A 16,675-nucleotide genomic window follows, 5' to 3' on the forward strand; every position below is an offset into this window, starting at 1 on the left:
GGAATTGAGATTCTTACCCATCTTCATCTCCATCTTTGTCTTGAATAAGGGCCGGGTAAAATAAGGCTGGGACCTGCTGGGTTGCATTCCCAAACAGTTAGGCGTTCTAGGTCACAGAATGAGATGGGAGGTCAGCACAAAGTACAGGTCAGAATGATCTTGCTGATAAAATCGCTTGCGGTAGAGAGGCCGGCTAAATCCCACCAATACCAAGATGGCGACGAGGGTGACCTCTGGTCGTCCTCACTGCTACACTCCCACCAGCACCATGACAGTTTACAAATGCAGTGGTAATGTCAGGAAGTTACTCGATTTGGCCTAAAAAGGGGAGGCATGAATAATCCACCGCTTGTTTAGCACATCAAGAAATAGCCATAAAAATGGGCAACCAGCAGCCCTCGGGAATGCTCTGTCTATGGAGTAGCCATTTTTTTATTCTGTTACTTTCCTAATAAACTTGTTTTTACTTTACAGATCACTCTGAATTCTTTCTTGCACGAGATACAAGAGCCCTCTCCTGGGGGTCAAGATCCAGACCCCTTTCTGGTAACACCAGCAGCAGATGCTAGGCAATCCATTCCTCAAGATAATGGCAGACACCCACTCCCAGAGGTGTTGGGGTGAAAGGCTGCCAGTCTCGAGGCCATGAACCCCTGCCTCGGGCCCTTCCTGCCTCTTAAGTTGCCTGGGGTTCCCTGGGCCTATAGATCCCCCTGCCAAACTCCTGCAGCCTAGCTCCTGTCTCATCTGTCCCTCCGTAAAACTTCCCTCCCAGGCTGGTTTCTGCTGGCCACTGTCTTGCATTGCTTGTGTCTCCCGCTTTTCTGCCTGACTAGGCAATAAACTCCCCCAGGGCAGAGGTCATCCTGTTCTCCCCCAGTCCTGGTGGATCATGTTAGTTCCCTGCTGAAAGACTCTGGGTGAGAAGACTTTGGATTCAAATATTTGTTTTGTCATATTGTAGCTGTGGGACCTAGGACCGCTGATTTAGCCTCTCTACGCCTGTTTTCTTCTGCAAGTGAGTGAGCAGTGTCTATCTCCCAGTGTTTTTGTTAGGATTAAAGGAAAATGTCCTATGACTGGTTTATTGTGGTGCTCAACAACGGTTAGCCCCCCTCCCCAACTCCCAGCTCCATCTGCAAACCGTGAGTACAGGCTCAGCCCCAAGGAGATCAAGGCTACTGGAAGCCACTCCCATCCCATGTACCCACTCTTAGTGAGCAGTATTCCCTGGCTCAAATAGATTCTTGCCATTCCCTAAATGTTCTTTTCCACCTCGAAGCCTTTGTACAAGCTGTACTCTGAGCCTGAAGTGTCCTTCCCAGCAAACCACTTGTCTTTCAAGGCCTAGCCCTGCTGAAGAACAAGACTGTTGGCCGGGAGCAGTGGCTCACCCCTGTAATCTCGAACTTTGGGAGGCTGAGGTGGATGGATCACCTGAGATCAGGCGCTCAAAACCAGCCTGGCCAACATGGTGAAACACCGCCTCTACTAAAAATACCAAAAGTAGCCAGGCATGGTGGCAGGTGCCTGTAATCCCAGCTATTCAGGAGGCTGAGGTATGAGAATCACTGGAACCTGGGAGGCTGAGGTTGTTTCGTGTTTTTTTTTGAGATGGAGTTTCACTCTTGTTGCCCAGGCTGGAGTGGGCAACAAGAGCGAAACTCCATCTCAAAAAAAAAAAAAAAAAAAAAAAAAGATTGTTGAATTAAACTAAACTAGATGAAGGGGAAGAGAAAGCTGGCACATGGGGACTGCGGGTGGGGACTGAGGTGGTGCACATGAGTTGGGATGGGGGCAGCATGGGGGCCCTGAATGCTCCAGTTCCTTGTTTGGCCTGGCCCAGCATCCTGGAGGAGAGAGAGTCAAAGGCAGGAAGGGGGCGTGTCTCCAGGTGCTGGACTTGGCTGTCGTATTTGGGAAACCTCCCAGCAGGATTTTGGGTGGTCTGTTGGAAAGACAATAATAGTATGCTTGAGGTACAGCTTTGTGAGAGTCCAGCTGTTGTTTCTTGAAGGAATCTGGCAGGGTCGTGGAGGGGCCAGGCAAACATTCTGGTGGTTTCCCAGCTCGGCCAGGGACCCTGAGCTGGGACTTTCTGTTCCCAGTTGTAACCTTGGCTACCCCATCTAGACCCAGGATGACCTAAAAAATAGTGATCAGGGCTTGGAGGTAGGGTGAGCCCTGAGCCCACAGGGACCCAAGCCCGTATCCCTAGGCCTAAAACAAGAAGTCAGAGGCTCAGAGATATGCAGCTATGGCTCAAGGCCAGGCCCCATCCCCTCCATGTGGTTCCAGCTCATCTCTCTGTATGCTTAAATTAACCCCTTATGGGGTTGATGTTATCTCATCTCAGTCTGTATCATCTCTAGTCCTCCAAACACAAGGTGATCCAAATGGCCATCTTCAGGCTGTTTTGGCACAAGACCCTGGAGTCTAGAGAGGGCATCAGGCAGGCTTCCTGCAGAACCAGCCCCCTCAGGCCTATGTTCACCAGGCACAGGCTGGGAACATTGGAGCCTTCAGTACAGACATGTCCAGAAAGAGGGGAGGAGGAGGCAAGCAAGGGCTCCATCTCCCTTGGGGGACTTGAGTCTGAGCCCTGGTTCTGTTGCTGAGTAGCTGTACCTGGCCAGGTAACAGATCTCCTCCTAGCTTTTGTTTCCTCATTTGTAAAATGGGCCCAGAGTGCTTTGTCATCATAGAAGTGTTGCACAGGCCAGGTGCAGTGGCTCATACCTGTAATCCCCGCACTTCGGGAGGCTGAGGAGGGCGGATCACAAGGTCAGGAGTTTGAGACTAGCCTGGCCAATATGGTGAAACCTCGTCTCTACTAAAAATACAAAAGTTAGCCAGACATGGTGGCCCACTACTTGGGAGTCTGAGGCAGGAGAATCATTTGAACCCAGGAAGCGGAGGTTGCAGTGAGCCAAGATCGTGTCCTTGCACTCGAACCTGAGCAACAGAGGGAGACTCTGTCTCAAAAATAAAAAATAAAAATAAATTAGCTGGGCATGGTGTTGGCATTTGCCTGTAATCCCAACTACTCAGGAAGCTGAGGCAGGAGAATCGTTTGAACCCAGGAGACGGAGGTTGCAGTGAGCCAAGACCGCTATTGCATTCCAGCCTGGGCAACAGAGCAAGACTCTGTCTCAAAACAAAACAAAACAAGAAAAGTGCTGCATACATGAGTGGGGTGATTACAAATACTCCCAGGACTCAGATTCTCTTGTGACTGGACCCCATCAGTTTCTTTGGCTTAACTTCCCAAGATGTTGCCCAGTGACCCCCACTCCTCTGACGGTACTGGGCAGCTCACCAGCTTCACAAACATGCCAGGTAGTCACTTGTCTAAGCATTTGCAATGCTATCTCCTTCTCTGGCATGCACACCTGTATGGGATCAGCGGAAGGGAAGAGAAAGCCCAAGGGCAATGGCACAGAGAGGAAGGGCTCTGGTACCAGGCCGACCTGAGGGAGCTGGCCTCCACCCTACTGTTTACTTTGGGGTGAGCTTGGACCTTGCTTGTCTCCTCTGAGGATCTGTTTCTCACCTATTAAAAAGAGTAACAGCCAGGTGTGGCGGCTCACACCTGTAATCCTAGCACTTTGGGAGGCAGAGGTGGGTGGATTACCTGAGGTCAAGAGTTCGAGACCAGCCTGGCCAACATGGTGAAATCCCGTCTCTATTAAAAACACAAAAATTCACACTGAGTTATCATCTCTCACCAGTTAGAATGGTGATCATTAAAAAATCTGGAGACAATAGATGCTGGAGAGGATGTGGAGAAATAGGAACACTCTTACACAGTTGGTGGGAGTGTAAATTGGTTCAACCATTGTGGAAGACAGTGTGGCGATTTCTCAAAGATCTAGAAATAGAAATTCCATTTGACCCAGCAATCCCATTACTGGGTATATACCCAAAGAACTGTAAATCGTTCTACTATAAAGACACATGCACACATATGTTCATTGCAACCCTGTGTACAATAGCAACGACCTGGAACCAACCCAACTGCCCATCAATGATAGACTGGACAAAGAAAATATGGTACATATACATCATGGAATACTATGCAGCCATAAAAAAGGATGAGTTTGTGTCCTTTGTAGGGACTTGGATGAATCTGGAAACCATCATTCTCAGCAAATTGACACAAGAACAGAAAATCAAACGCCATATATTCTCACTCATAGGTGGGTGTTGAAAAATGAAAACACATGGACTCAGGGAGAGGAGCATCACATACTGGGAGCAATTGGGAGGTGGGGGGAGACAGTGGTGGGTGGGGAGGGTGGGGAGGGATAACATGGGGAGAAATGTCAGATACAGTATGCACCTAAAGTAAAACAAATAAAGTTTTAAAAAAAGCAATAAAGTTGTGATACATGTGATAATAAAGTTGTAATATTTTAAAAAATACAAAAATTTGCCGGATGTGGTGGCTGGCACCTGTAACCCCAGCTACTCGGGAGGCTGAGGCAGGAGAATCACTAGAAACCGGGAGTGGGAGATTGCAGTGAGCCGAGATGGTGCCATTGCACTCCAGCCTGGGCAACAGAGAGAGACTTCATCTCAAAAAAAAAAAAAAAAAAAACGTCGGGAGTGGACATTTCACTGAGTTCTCTTAAAGCCAGTGATGCAGTGCTGGCATTTGAACCTGGGACTTATGGTTCTTTCCCTTGCCCCACTTGTCTGCCCTAGAATGGCTTATATTTGAGCACAGATGGGCTGGGGAGAGGAACAGAAATACCAGAAACAAGGGGATGAGTTTACCAGCATATGGGAGAGGTTACCTCCATCTGGAGGAACCTGGGATGGCTTCCTGGAGGAGCTGGCATTTGGAAGAGTTGGAAAGCAGGGCAAATGTCACCAGATGGGATGTGGGCAGGGGCTTCCTGAGCAAAGGTGAACAGGTGGGAAACTGAAATATCTGAGTCACACAGTGTGAATGGCTGTCCCACATAAGCAGGGAAACTGCTGCCTAATGGGTGTGTGGTGACTTGCTGGAGGGGCTCTGCTGGAGCCAGATCTGACCTTCACTCCTCTCCAGTGTCTGCCCCAACTGGGACAGCTGCCCCATCTCCCTTGGGGACTCTTCCCAGGCTCCGGGCTCTGTATCCTACCCCACCTGCATTCCCACGTCCCTCAGAGTGGCGTGGTGAGCCTGGCCACAGCCCAGAATGAGTCTCAGGAAATGAGGCTAGAGGTGGCATCCGGTGGCCCGCTAGGCAGATGCTGGGGATCAGCTTCCCGCTGTCTGTGTGTGAGGTCGGGGGCACCTGGAGAATATTTCAGAGCTGGGACCAGAAAAATAGTCTTGGGGGTCTTTAGGGGAGGTGCAGCACAGCCAAAGTCTTTATTAGTCCCCATACCCCTGGCTCTCCATTCCTCCCACCCATACCAAACCAAGGCTGATGGGGAATTTGGTTTATCAATAGCCCATTCACACTCCCCCAACCACCCCTTCCAAATCTGATCTCATTCTCATCTGTCCTGTGATGTGCTCTGAGAGGAAGCATCCATCCCGCCCTTCCTGCCACACTGCAGTCCCCAGGCTGTGGCTGTGTTCTCCTGGAGTCCCTGCAGCTGCACCTCAGCCAATCTGTCTGCGTGGCCTGTGAAGCTCTCCCTGTGGGATTCCTGGGAGCAAGTTGGGCCTTGCCCAAATGGGTGTGAGGCTCGTACAGCCCAGGGGAGGATTGGCAGCTTGGAAAGAGGTCAAAGGTGGCTGCTGCAGGCGTCTAACCTGGAGTTCTCCCAGGCTAAAGACTGTTTCTTCTAATGCCCTGCCTTTCCAGGAAATGCTGGGGCAGGTATTGTTCCCAGAAACACTGCCTTCGCTACAGAGGGATTCCTTGTCACCCTGCAGGCAGAGCTTCAAGGCCTCTTTCCTCCAGCCTCCTCCCTACTCCACGGTAAACCCACGCAGGTCTCTGCAGGTCACTCTGAATTCCCGGTCTTCTGGATGGATCTTCTGACTCTGCCTGCAGGTATGCCTGTAGCTCTCTGGCACCTGTCCCTGTCTGATTCTCTTTCCTGCTCTGGCTCCTGCCTCTCTGCCTCTCCCAGTCTCTGCTGCAGCCCTCTCTCCAGGTCTGACCTCCCTCCCTTTCCCTGCGTTCTCCTGCTGACGCCTGTTGATATTTCATTCTCCTAGCTCCTGTGCACCTGTTTGAGTCTGCCTGTCTCTGCACTGTGCCTGACTAAACTTTTCTCTTTTTCTCTGTCTATCTCTTCTCTTTGTTTCCTTCTAGAGGAGAAACAGGACTCCATGAGGGGGTCAGGGGCCTCTTTCTGTTATCTTCTAGGTCTCTGTCTCATCGACGAGGTTTGCTGGGTTCCCTGGCAGCAGCTGAGTAAATAGTGCCCCCTCATGCTCCTCTAGCCATTCACTTACTCATTTAACACATCTCCACTGAGCTCTGCCAGCCACGTGCCTGGCTCTATGCCAACAGCTGTGAGCACCCACCCCACCCACCCCATTCACTCTACAGTTGCACCTTTTCCTCTGGGAACATGTCCCCCAGGCTCACTCTCCATGCGCCTTCCTTACTTTGTCCAGACTTACCTATCCTGGGTCCCATGACTGCTAGGGTGCAGTGAGCTCCAGCCCTAATTCAATCTCAGGACCTGGAGCTTAGCAGGGGAGAAGAAGCGAATCTTCTCAGGGGCTCCTGGAGACAGCAGCTGGTGAGCCACAGCAGGGCTGCAGTAATGGTGGCAACTCCACACACTGGGTCAGTTCTTGGGCCACACAGGACATCGGACTTGTCCAGGCACAAGTTAGGGAGTCCTGCTCAAACTCAACCCCAAGTGTCTCCAAGTGTCTGTCTCCCTGGGTCCCTTTCTCCTTCTGTCTCTCCCTTGCTTTGTTTCCACAGCTGTGGAAGGCTGGGTTTGTTCAGGTCCAGCCTCTCTGGAAGGAGGAAGCTGCGCCCCGCCTCCCTGAGGCTCAGCCTTAGCCTGTGCTTTCCCAGCCTCTTGCCTCAGCATTGCCCTGAGGTATTTTCTCCCACTCTGTTAGCAGCAGAGAGGTGGGGGGCAGAGGGGCTGTTGACGGGTCTCCCCAGGCTCCCCAACCTTCCTCCTTCATCCCCCGAAGTCACTGCCCTTCCCTTTTCCACCTGAGCCCTTCTCCTACAAGCTCTTGTTCCCTTCACAGAACTTCTGTCCCCCTCCCTTAATAGGAGGGCCCCATAGAGAGCACTTGTTCCCCCGCTGAGCAGTTGTCCTCTTTCGCTGAACCCCTGTCCCCCTCAAGCCTCCATCCCCTCTCACTAAATCCCTCATCTCTCCTCTGAGCGCCAAGAATCCAGAGCAAGGAGGGACTCTGTCCACTAAGTATCCGGTGGCAGCCTGCCTGGGTGGAGCTCATGGTAGGAGGTCCATCACTTTCAGCCATCTAGGCAAGGAGAGGAGGGAAACAGAATAGAAAATATGAAATTCCCAGAATTTTCTGGACTGAGGACTGAGGATGGAGGTCCAGGAGCCAGACAGACCTGGGTCCCATCTCAGTCATCATTTGCTGCTCAAGCGATCTCAGGCAAGCCCCAGCATCTCCCTGAGCGTCAATTCTTTCATCTACACAGAAGGGACACTAATCCTCCCTTGCAGAGCCACTGTGAAGGTTCAGTGAAGGAGAAAGAAGCCAAGCCTGGAGGCTGGAGTGCGGAGAAGGGAGTGGCAGAGGTGGGGCTCAGAACAGGGCAGCAAGGGAAAGCAAATCCACTCTGCCCTTCCCAGCTTGCACAGCACTTTCACACGCAGGGCCCCACTGGGTCCTCCCATTGACGCTGTAAGGTCAGGTTGTTTATTCCGCGATTTTACAAATGAGGCATTCAGTCTCAGTAACTTGTAGAGATCACCCAGCTAGTGGGTGGTGGGTGCCTTGAACCTCTGATGCTAGAATCAGGCTTTTCCCTCCACCCAGGCTGTCTTCTCTGAGGAATATCTCTGGGTTTCCCCAAATCTAAGATGCAGAAGTGAACCTCAAGGTCAGGTTATTTATTCCCTGATTTTACAAATGAGACATTCAGTCTGAGTAACTTGCCAGAGATCACCCAGCTAGTAGGTGGTGGGTGCCTTGAACCTCTGATGCCAGAATCAGGCTTTTCCCTCCACCCAGGCTGTCTTCTCTGAGGAATATCTCTGGGTTTCCCCAAATCCAAGATGCAGAAGTGAACCTGACCCCGTCCCTGGAATAAGGTCTTTGCCTGGAATGAGGATGTGGGTTTGGAGTCTAACTTTCAGGGTGCAATCACAGAGAAACATACATCCACTCCACTTGGCTCCTACTTGCTGTATGAGGGTGCTAGTAGGAAGTAGAGGATGTGTGAAATAATCACAGATATCCCTGGCACTCAGGAGGCACTCAACAAGTACTTGTTACATGAACGAATTGAGTCTTTGAGAAACCAGAAATGTGAGTGAGGAAGGTCAAGAGTTGGCTTGAATTGGTAGAAAGAACAGATCCCGATGGGTTTGACCCAGGGTCTGACCTGATTAGACCCTGCTTAAGAAAAGCAAATGGGATCTGTCTCTCCAAATCCTTCTGACCAAAGTCAGCACCATGAACCCTCACAGGGATCGGCAGAGGTGCAACCTTCCAGATTCCAAATTACAGGTATGAAGACCCTTTTAAACTTTCTGGAAGCCCAGTTACTCTCATTTTGGCCCCAGAGACTGAAGAGGTTCTATGCATGGAACGGTCTCAGCAGGGGGATCAGCTTGTCTGGCCAAGTTTATGTCATTGATCTTTTTGTTTTTGTTCATTTGTTTTTGAGACAGAGTCTCCCTCTGTCTCCCAGGCTGGAGTGCAGTGGCCATCTTGGCTCACTGCAACCCCGGCCTCCCAGGTTCAAGGGATTCTCGTACCTCGGCCTCCCAAGTAGCTGGGATTACAGGAACATGCCACCACACGTATTTTTAGTAGAGTCGGGGTTTTACCATGGTGGCCAGGCTATTCTCGAATTCCTGGCCTCAAGTGATCTGCACACCTCGGCCTCCCAAAGTGCTGGGATTACAGGTGTGAGCCACCACACCTGGACTATCTCATTGATCTTTGAGTCAAGCAATGCACAATACCTCCCAGGCCATGGTATATATAGTACCCTCTGTATGAGCAGCTTTAATTTATTACCTCAACTTCCCCAGGCTGGCAAAGCCTGGTCCAAGAATATTCCTGAACTTGAGCTGTGAAACCAGAGCAAGGGTCAGGTACCCAGGAGCCTCTGAGCCTTAGGCTAACATGCCTTCTGACCAGCTCCCTGGCTAACCCCTAGTCAGCTCCTGCTATGAGTGGCCCAAGTCTGAGGTCTGACCATACTGGTTTGCACCCTGGCTTTACCACTTGCCAGTATGTGGTGTTTGCTGCGCCTCGTGCAAGTATTACATGAAGGTGCATTTTACGGAGCACCATGTGTGTGGATCACAATACCATCTGTGGATTCCCACAGTTTACAAAACTTGATGCCTTTTTTAGAGTCCTGTGCTGTCGGCAAAGCCTGGCACAATCTGTAAAACTCTGCAGCCTCCAGGGCCTCATAATAGTCACAGAGCCCTGTGTCTTAGCATGCTAAAACTGATGCTATTCATAAAACCCTGGGCTGTTTGCAGAGTGTAGCCCTGCTCTTCCTTAAGTCAATCCACTTAGGAAAATGCCTTTTAGTAAACCAGAAAAAATAGGAGACTCTTCATTTTATAGAACTATCTGCTATGGGGTACAAAGGAAGAGCACTGGGCTCCAGATTAAAGAGCTCAATGCTGGTTTCAGCGCTATTGTAATCCTGCTGCAGGACTTTGGGCAGATCCTTTGTCCTCTCTGGATCTCTGTCTTCCCATCTGTAAAATGGAGATGGTGACATCCAACCATCCACCTCAGGCCTGTCCTGAGGATCACAGTGAGATTGCCCAGCAGACAGGGTGTGGGCAGGATGAGAAGGGGAAGAGTGGCCAGAGGCTTCTTACTGAAAAAGGCTCCAAACTGCCGCCTCAGCATCTTTGTTCCCACTTCCCTTATGGCCTGGCAGCCAGGAAGGAGATATCTATAAATGAGCCACGGGCCAGGCAGACAAATGAGGACCTCAGCCAGAGCCTTGGCCTTCCCTGGCCGCCGGATGCTGCCTTGGAGTCAGTCCCTCGCTGTGCAGACACACTCCCGTGTATGGCCCGTTAACTCTGCCCAAGGAAGACACTGTCTTCCTTATTTCACCCATGAGAACACTGCGGCTCAGAGAGGCCTCCTGTCTTGCCTGGGGCTACATGTCAAGTATGTGGCAGGGGCTGGGATCTGAGCCAAGGGCAACAAGGATGGATGCCTGGTATCAGAGGTCAGAGTGGGAAGGAATGTGCAGCTCATTTAATTCAACCTTTTCTTTTTTCAGTTTGGGAGACTGAGGTCAGGAAAGTGTGGAGACCATGGGGGAGTCACTGTTTATCTCTCGCTAGATAAACATATCTCTCACTAGATAAACAGGCTTCAGTTTCTCTAGCTGAAGAAACTGAAGTTGATAAGAAACAGGCCTCATCCTGGCAAGCATTCAGGGCTTCTCCTGTCTTTATTGGCCCAGCTTCTCCATCAAGACACAGCTCATCTCCTAACTGCTAGGAGAGGAACAGATATACAGGCGGGGTGGGTGTCCAGGTTGCACAGCCACCTAACCTCAACATAGCCCCTGGCTCTTCCAGCGCCCTAGCCTTGTATAGCCCCTGCTGTGCTCCCTGTAGCAGCTTAAACCCCACCCAGAGGTTTCTCCCTACCTCCAACCACCCCCTTGGGAAGTTGTCTCCCCAGCCCGGTCCAGGCTCTTTTGCCCTGCAGCAGCCTTCCCCTGGTTCCTGCTGCTTCCATTTCCTCGCAGTTTCTCCCTCCAGCCTTCGAGAATACACACTGCCGGAAACTGCATCCCTCCCTGAAAGTGACAGCTCTGTGTCCCAGAAAGAGCATGAGCTTGGGTGTGAGTTTAATTCTAACTCAGTACAAAGCTCTTTGAGACTGTTTCTTAATCTGTAGAATAGAGATCAAAAGTGATAACTGAAAAATCATGAGATCTATGATTTGGAGATAAGACTTTCTTTTTTCTTGCCCAGGCTGGAGTGCAATGGCATGATCTCGGCTCACCACAACCTCCACCTCCCACTTAAGCAATTCTTCTGCCTCAGCCTCCCGAGTAGCTCCAGCTGGGATTACAGGCATGCACCACCATGCCTGGTTAATTTTGTAATTTTAGTAGAGACGGGTTTCTCCATGTTGGTCAGGCTGGTCTCAAACTCCCGATCTCAGGTGATCCACCTGCCTTAGCCTCCCAAAGTGTTAGGATTATAGGTTTAAGACTTTCTTTTAAAGGGTTACAGCCTACAAGGTAGCCATTCTGATGGGATGGGGAGCTCAGTCTTTGGCAGAGTCCGGAAACAGACACTTCAAGGGTGGCGGGATTGGAAAGAAATTTAAGCTGAACGGGTTGACCAAATATACATATGCAACAGGTTATGGAAGGAGCTATGAATATTCATGAGGTGGTCCTAATGCATGCGTATTGAACAAACATGCAAGTTACATACGACCCATGTTCACCTTGGGTTGGAGACTTCACATTTTAATGCATTACAACTAGGCCCAGTACAGGGTGAAGCAAGGACATGAAGGTGAAGCAAGGACATGAAGGCCTCACTGCACAGTGTCTATAAATAGGCCAGAACCCATCCATGGTCAGTGGTCTCTTATGAGAAAAAATTCCTGAGATCAGTCTCTAGTCCAATCAGAGCTGTAGTTGTAGCTGGTGGAACGGGGATCAGTTAGTGTCTGGCAGTGGAGGAGCGGCAAATTGTTTCAACATTGCTTATCTCAAGGCCAGGGCTGATTTAGCTGCTAGAGAAAAAGAGAATCATGTGGCTGTGAGAACATAGTTCATTCTTTTAAGTGTATGGGTGAGGGACTTAACACTTGCCTGGCATGACCCTAGGTCTTGTTTCTTTTTTGAGACAGAGTCTCGCTCTGTCGCCCAGGCTGGAGTGCAGTGATGCGATCTCGGCTCACTGCAACCTCCGCCTCCCAGGTTCAAGCGATTCTCCTGCCTCAGCCTCCAGAGTAGCTGGTACTTCAGGGGCATGCCACCACACCCAGCTAATTTTTTGTATTTTTAGTAGAGACGAGGTTTCATCATGTTAGCCAGGATGGTCTTAATCTCCTGACTTCATGATCTGACCCACTCGGCCTCCCAAAGTGCTGGGATTACAGGCGTGAGCCACCCGGCTTGGCCAGGTTTTGTTTACAGTTTGGCTGCCACAAACAGCCCATCCTGCAGGTCTTACAATCTCTGTTTTAAAGTGAATGCTGCTCAGGTGCGGTGTCTAAGCCACAAAAGGGAGTAGGATAAACAGGGTGTGGCTGACCTTTTGTCCCTTCGTGGCCAAGAACTCAGTTTTTAAAGGGCTATCTGGGGTCCCCTTGGCCAAGAGGGGGGTTGTCCACTCAGTGAATTGGTGGGCTTAAGATTTTAGTTTTAGTCGACACAAGAAAACTCCTGGCAGGACTGTCCTAAAACCCATCATTTTGCCCAATCGCCTTAGTATGTGGTACAGCCTCTCCCTCCTGAGAGATTGCCCCCAGCCTCACCCAGCGACCTGGGGCTGCTCACCTGCCCTCTCTGATCTTCAGTGCCCTTGTCTGCAAAACGCCTTCCCAGAGCTGCCATACGGCTTGGATGAGCTGATGGATGGATTAATGCTTCCAAAATTCTGAGAGCTGAGCAGACATGAGCCATTATTAATATGGCAGTGATGGTGATGGTGATGACTCTTGTAATTCTGGAAGCAGAGGTTGAGGAGGACGTAAATCACTGCAAGTACATGCTAGGTCAGCCTGACCTCACTGACAACCCAGGAGAATAAATCACTGGGAAGGCCCCCTGAGGTAGGAGGAAGCTCAGGAGCAAAATGGGGGTTCCGCAGGTGGGCGGGGGGACTGCTGTTCACAGCTGCTGTCCTGCGGGTGCTGCTGGCCTTCAGCCCCCAGCCCCGGCTCTGCCACCGACATGCTGGTCAGGTCACATTCCCTGCCTAGTCCTCAGTCTCCCTACAATAAATGGCGGAGGATGGGAGGTGCAAGCACAGTGGCTCATGCCTGTAATCCCAGTGCTTTGGGAGGCCGACGCAGGAAGATTGCTTGAGGCCAGGAGTTCAAGACAAGCCTGGGAAACATAGCGAGACCCCATCTCTACCAAATTTAAAAATTAGCCAGGTGTGGTGGCACATGCCTGTGGTCCCAACTACTGGGGAAGCTGAAGTGGGAGGATCCCCTGAGCCCAGGAGTTGGAGGCTGCAGTGAGCTATGATCACATCACTGCACTCCAGCCTGGGCAGCAGAGTGAGACCCTATCTCAAAAAAAACACAAAATTTAATGGTGGTTGAGGGTGGGGATGGTGGGTTTAGGGGAAGAGCCTCATTCTGCTCTGCCTCTGACTTTTGGGGTCTCATTCTGCTCATGGCCCACATGAGCTAATGGTTACCCCACTGGTTTCCTAAAGTGTCAAGTGTGGGATTACAGTTAATAGTGTGTCTCCTTGGAGAGAGGACCCGGGAGAGGGGTGGTGCAGCAAAGACAGGGGATGCCGAGAGCAGGGGTTGGGGATGGTGGGGGGTGCTGGCAACTGCAGGATGGAAGCAAGCCCCTGCCAGGCACGGGTAATTTGGAGGAAGGGCCCTGCTCCCCAAAGGCTTTGCAACACTGCCCCCTGGGCGCTGGAGAGGAAGCCGGTGCCCTGACTTCCTCTGAGACTTCAGTCAGGGAGAGGACCTTGAAGGACCACTGTCCAGAGGCTGAACTGGGCTGGCCAGAAGAAACCCAGCTACGGCTGTCATTGCCTGCCCGCCTTCCCCACTGTCCATTCCCTTCACGAGCCTCTCAAACCTGCAGCTCTGCCCTGGTCTAGTCCACCACCACTCTTGTCTGGGTCATGCCCCAGCCTCTTTCCCACCGCCAGTCTCACCCCAAGCCATCTTTCTGCAAGCCAGAGGGAGATTTCTAACCCTTAAATCCTACCATCCCCCTTCCTGTGTAAAACCCTGACCCAGCTCCCAGTGCCCCCAGGGGACACCATACTTCTCAGCCTGATATTGAGTGGCCCTTGTTCCTCTGTCCAGCCACATCTTCTGCAGGTCACTATCCTCATTCACAGATGAGACATTACAGGGTGTTTAGAGCAAGAAAGGCTCTGGGGCAGGATTTTCCGGGTGTGACTGCTGGCTTCCCCCTTGGTAGCCATGTTACTTAATTCTTAGCTTGCCGTATTCTTTTTTTTTTTTTTTTTTGAGACTGAGTTTTGTTCTGTGTTCTGTCACCCAGGCTGGAGAGCAGTGGCACAGTCTCGGCTCACTGCAACCTCCGCTTCCCAGGTTCAAGTGATCTCCTGCCTCAGCCTCCTGAGTAGCTGGGTCTACAGTTGCACACCACCACACCAGGCTAGTTTTTGTATTTTTAGTAGAGACAGGGTTTCACCATGTTGGCCAGGCTGGTCTCAAACTCCTGACCTCAGGTGATCTGCCCACCTCAGCCTCCCAAAGTGCTGGGATTACAGGCATGAGTCACTGCACTCCACCTGCAGTATTTCTTTTTAATTGTAGAGTATATATAACATAAGATTTTAACATAAAATTCAGTGGCATTAGGTCATCTCCCTTGTTGTGCAACCATCCTCACCATCCATCTGTAGACCTCCCGCATCTTTCCAAACAGAGGTTTAGACCCCTGTGCTCTTCGTTCCACATCTGTTTTCTCAGCTGAAGGATGGAGCTAATCATGGGGTGTACTTTGCAGTGCTTATAGGTGGGTAATAGGTACTCAGGCAATGTTAGAATTGTTTTCTTTCTTTCTTTCTTTCTTTTTTTTTTTTTGAGACAGAGTCTTGTTCTGTGCCAGGCTGGAGTGCAGGGGCGTGATCTCACCTCACTGCAACCTCTGCTTCCCAGATTCAAGTAATTCTCCTGACTCAACCTCCCGAGTAGCTGGGATTACAGGCACCCACCACAATGCCTGGATAATTTTATGTATTTTTAGTAGAGATGGGGTTTCGACATGTTAGCCAGGATGGTCTCGATCCCCTGACCTTGTGATCCACCCTCCTCAGCCTTCCAAAGTGCTGGGATTATAGGGGTAAGCCACCACGCCCAGCTGTCTTCTTCTCTTGAGGAAGATGCTCTGGAAAGTCAGTGCAGCAGCACTGCATGGAGTGATCTCTAGAAACCCACAGCCCGCCTGCTGCCTGGCTTCATTTCTGTGGCTCAGGCAGAGTTTCCGAGAGCTGCTGGGGAAGCATGCCACCTGTCTCATCTGGGAAGATGAGTCACTTCCTCTGCTGATGGGTTATGAGCCTAGGGATGGGAAGGCAGGAAGCAGAAGGCAGGCAGCTGCTTCTTGGCTGGGCGGGGCCTCCGCAGCGGCTCCCATAAGAACCGTGTGGCCAGGAGGATTCTCTCTGGCCTCTGGGCCGGGGTAGGACACCCTAACTTGCCTGTGTGCCAACTCTCTCAGGAGGGGCTGGAGCAGGCTAACTTGCTTTCATCAGCGCTGCTTATCCAAAGCACATCAGTTTGTGTTTTGCTTGACTCTCCTTTTCGCATCAGGCTCCCAGCACACCACCCTCCATTCTGCACACAAACTTCCCAGATTCATGCACTCCAGCCGTTCCAGGCATGCACATCTAAAATCATCTCACCTTCTAAGTGGCACTATTCTTATTTAAATGCCTGTCCTTTTTTTCCCCCCCTAGGTGGAACTAGGGGAGAGACCAGGCCTCAGGTCTCCCTGATGGATCCTGGTTTCTGGCCTGCTCTCTGGCCAGGGGAGCAAGTGGATCTCTCCAGCAAACAGGTTCAATGGTGGTGTCAGAATCAGAGCTGGGTCCAGACAGGGAGCCTAGAGGCACACAGAATCTCCTCCTAAGAGTCCTTCAGCTGGGGACTCCAGTCTCTTCAGTTAAAGACATCAACCATCTTCCAGAAAGAGCCAGTGGTGGCAAGCAGTTCAGCTTAAGCAAAAAGTCTTTGGAGTAGCTTAGGCTGGAGCTCGGCCAACATTAGTTGTGTGGCATAAGGCAGATACTTCATTTCTCCAAGCCTCAGTTTCTTCTTCAAAATGGATGCAGCAATTACAACTAACACTCATCAGTTGCTGAGCACTGTTCTAACACTTGTATCAGCTCAGTTAATGCTCCCAACAGCCTACTATAATCCCCAATTTACAGATGAGAAAACTGAGGCACAGAGAGACCTGCCCAAGGTCACACAGTTGGTAAGAGGCAGACAGGAATTTTTTTTTTTTTTTTGAGATGGAGTTTCACTCTTGTTGTCCAGGCTGGAGTGCAATGGTGTGATCTCGGCTGATGGCAACCACTTCCTGGGTTCAAGCGAGTCTTCTGCCTCAGCCTCCCGAGCAGCTGGGATTACAGTCATGCGCTACCACGCCTGGCTAATTTTGTATTTTTAGAAGAGATGGGGTTTCTCCATGTCGGCCAGGCTGGTCTCAAACTCCTGACCTCAGGCGATCTGCCCGCTTCAGCCTCTCAAAGTGCTGGGATTACAGGCATGAGCCACCGTGCCTGGCCTAGGCATACCAGGATCTTAACCTAGATAGTCTGACCACAGAGGCCAAGCCCCTAACGACAGCACTTAACC

General features: G+C 50.9%; 1 protein-coding gene across 8 annotated transcripts in view; it reads right to left on the minus strand.

Annotated features, from left to right (window-relative positions):
- The window catches only part of SLCO2B1 (solute carrier organic anion transporter family member 2B1), a 109,752-nt gene that overhangs the window by 50,639 nt on the left and 42,438 nt on the right, over window positions 1-16,675 (minus strand). For 2 of the 8 annotated variants that reach the window (XM_074400915.1, XM_074400920.1), the window contains exon 1: window positions 18-1,613. The exons of 2 other annotated variants lie outside the window; for them this stretch is intronic. In XM_074400915.1, coding sequence (XP_074257016.1) covers window positions 18-87 — 70 coding nt within the window. In that variant the 5' untranslated portion in view covers window positions 88-1,613. Of the gene's footprint in view, window positions 1-17; window positions 1,617-6,574; window positions 7,244-16,675 lie in introns of those variants that run through there. 4 more of the 8 variants (XM_003923473.4, XM_074400916.1, XM_074400917.1 and 1 more) reach the window with 4 other exon arrangements.

The sequence above is a fragment of the Saimiri boliviensis genome, chromosome 6 (assembly GCF_048565385.1).
Source record: "Saimiri boliviensis isolate mSaiBol1 chromosome 6, mSaiBol1.pri, whole genome shotgun sequence".
NCBI classification, from domain to species: domain Eukaryota; kingdom Metazoa; phylum Chordata; class Mammalia; order Primates; family Cebidae; genus Saimiri; species Saimiri boliviensis.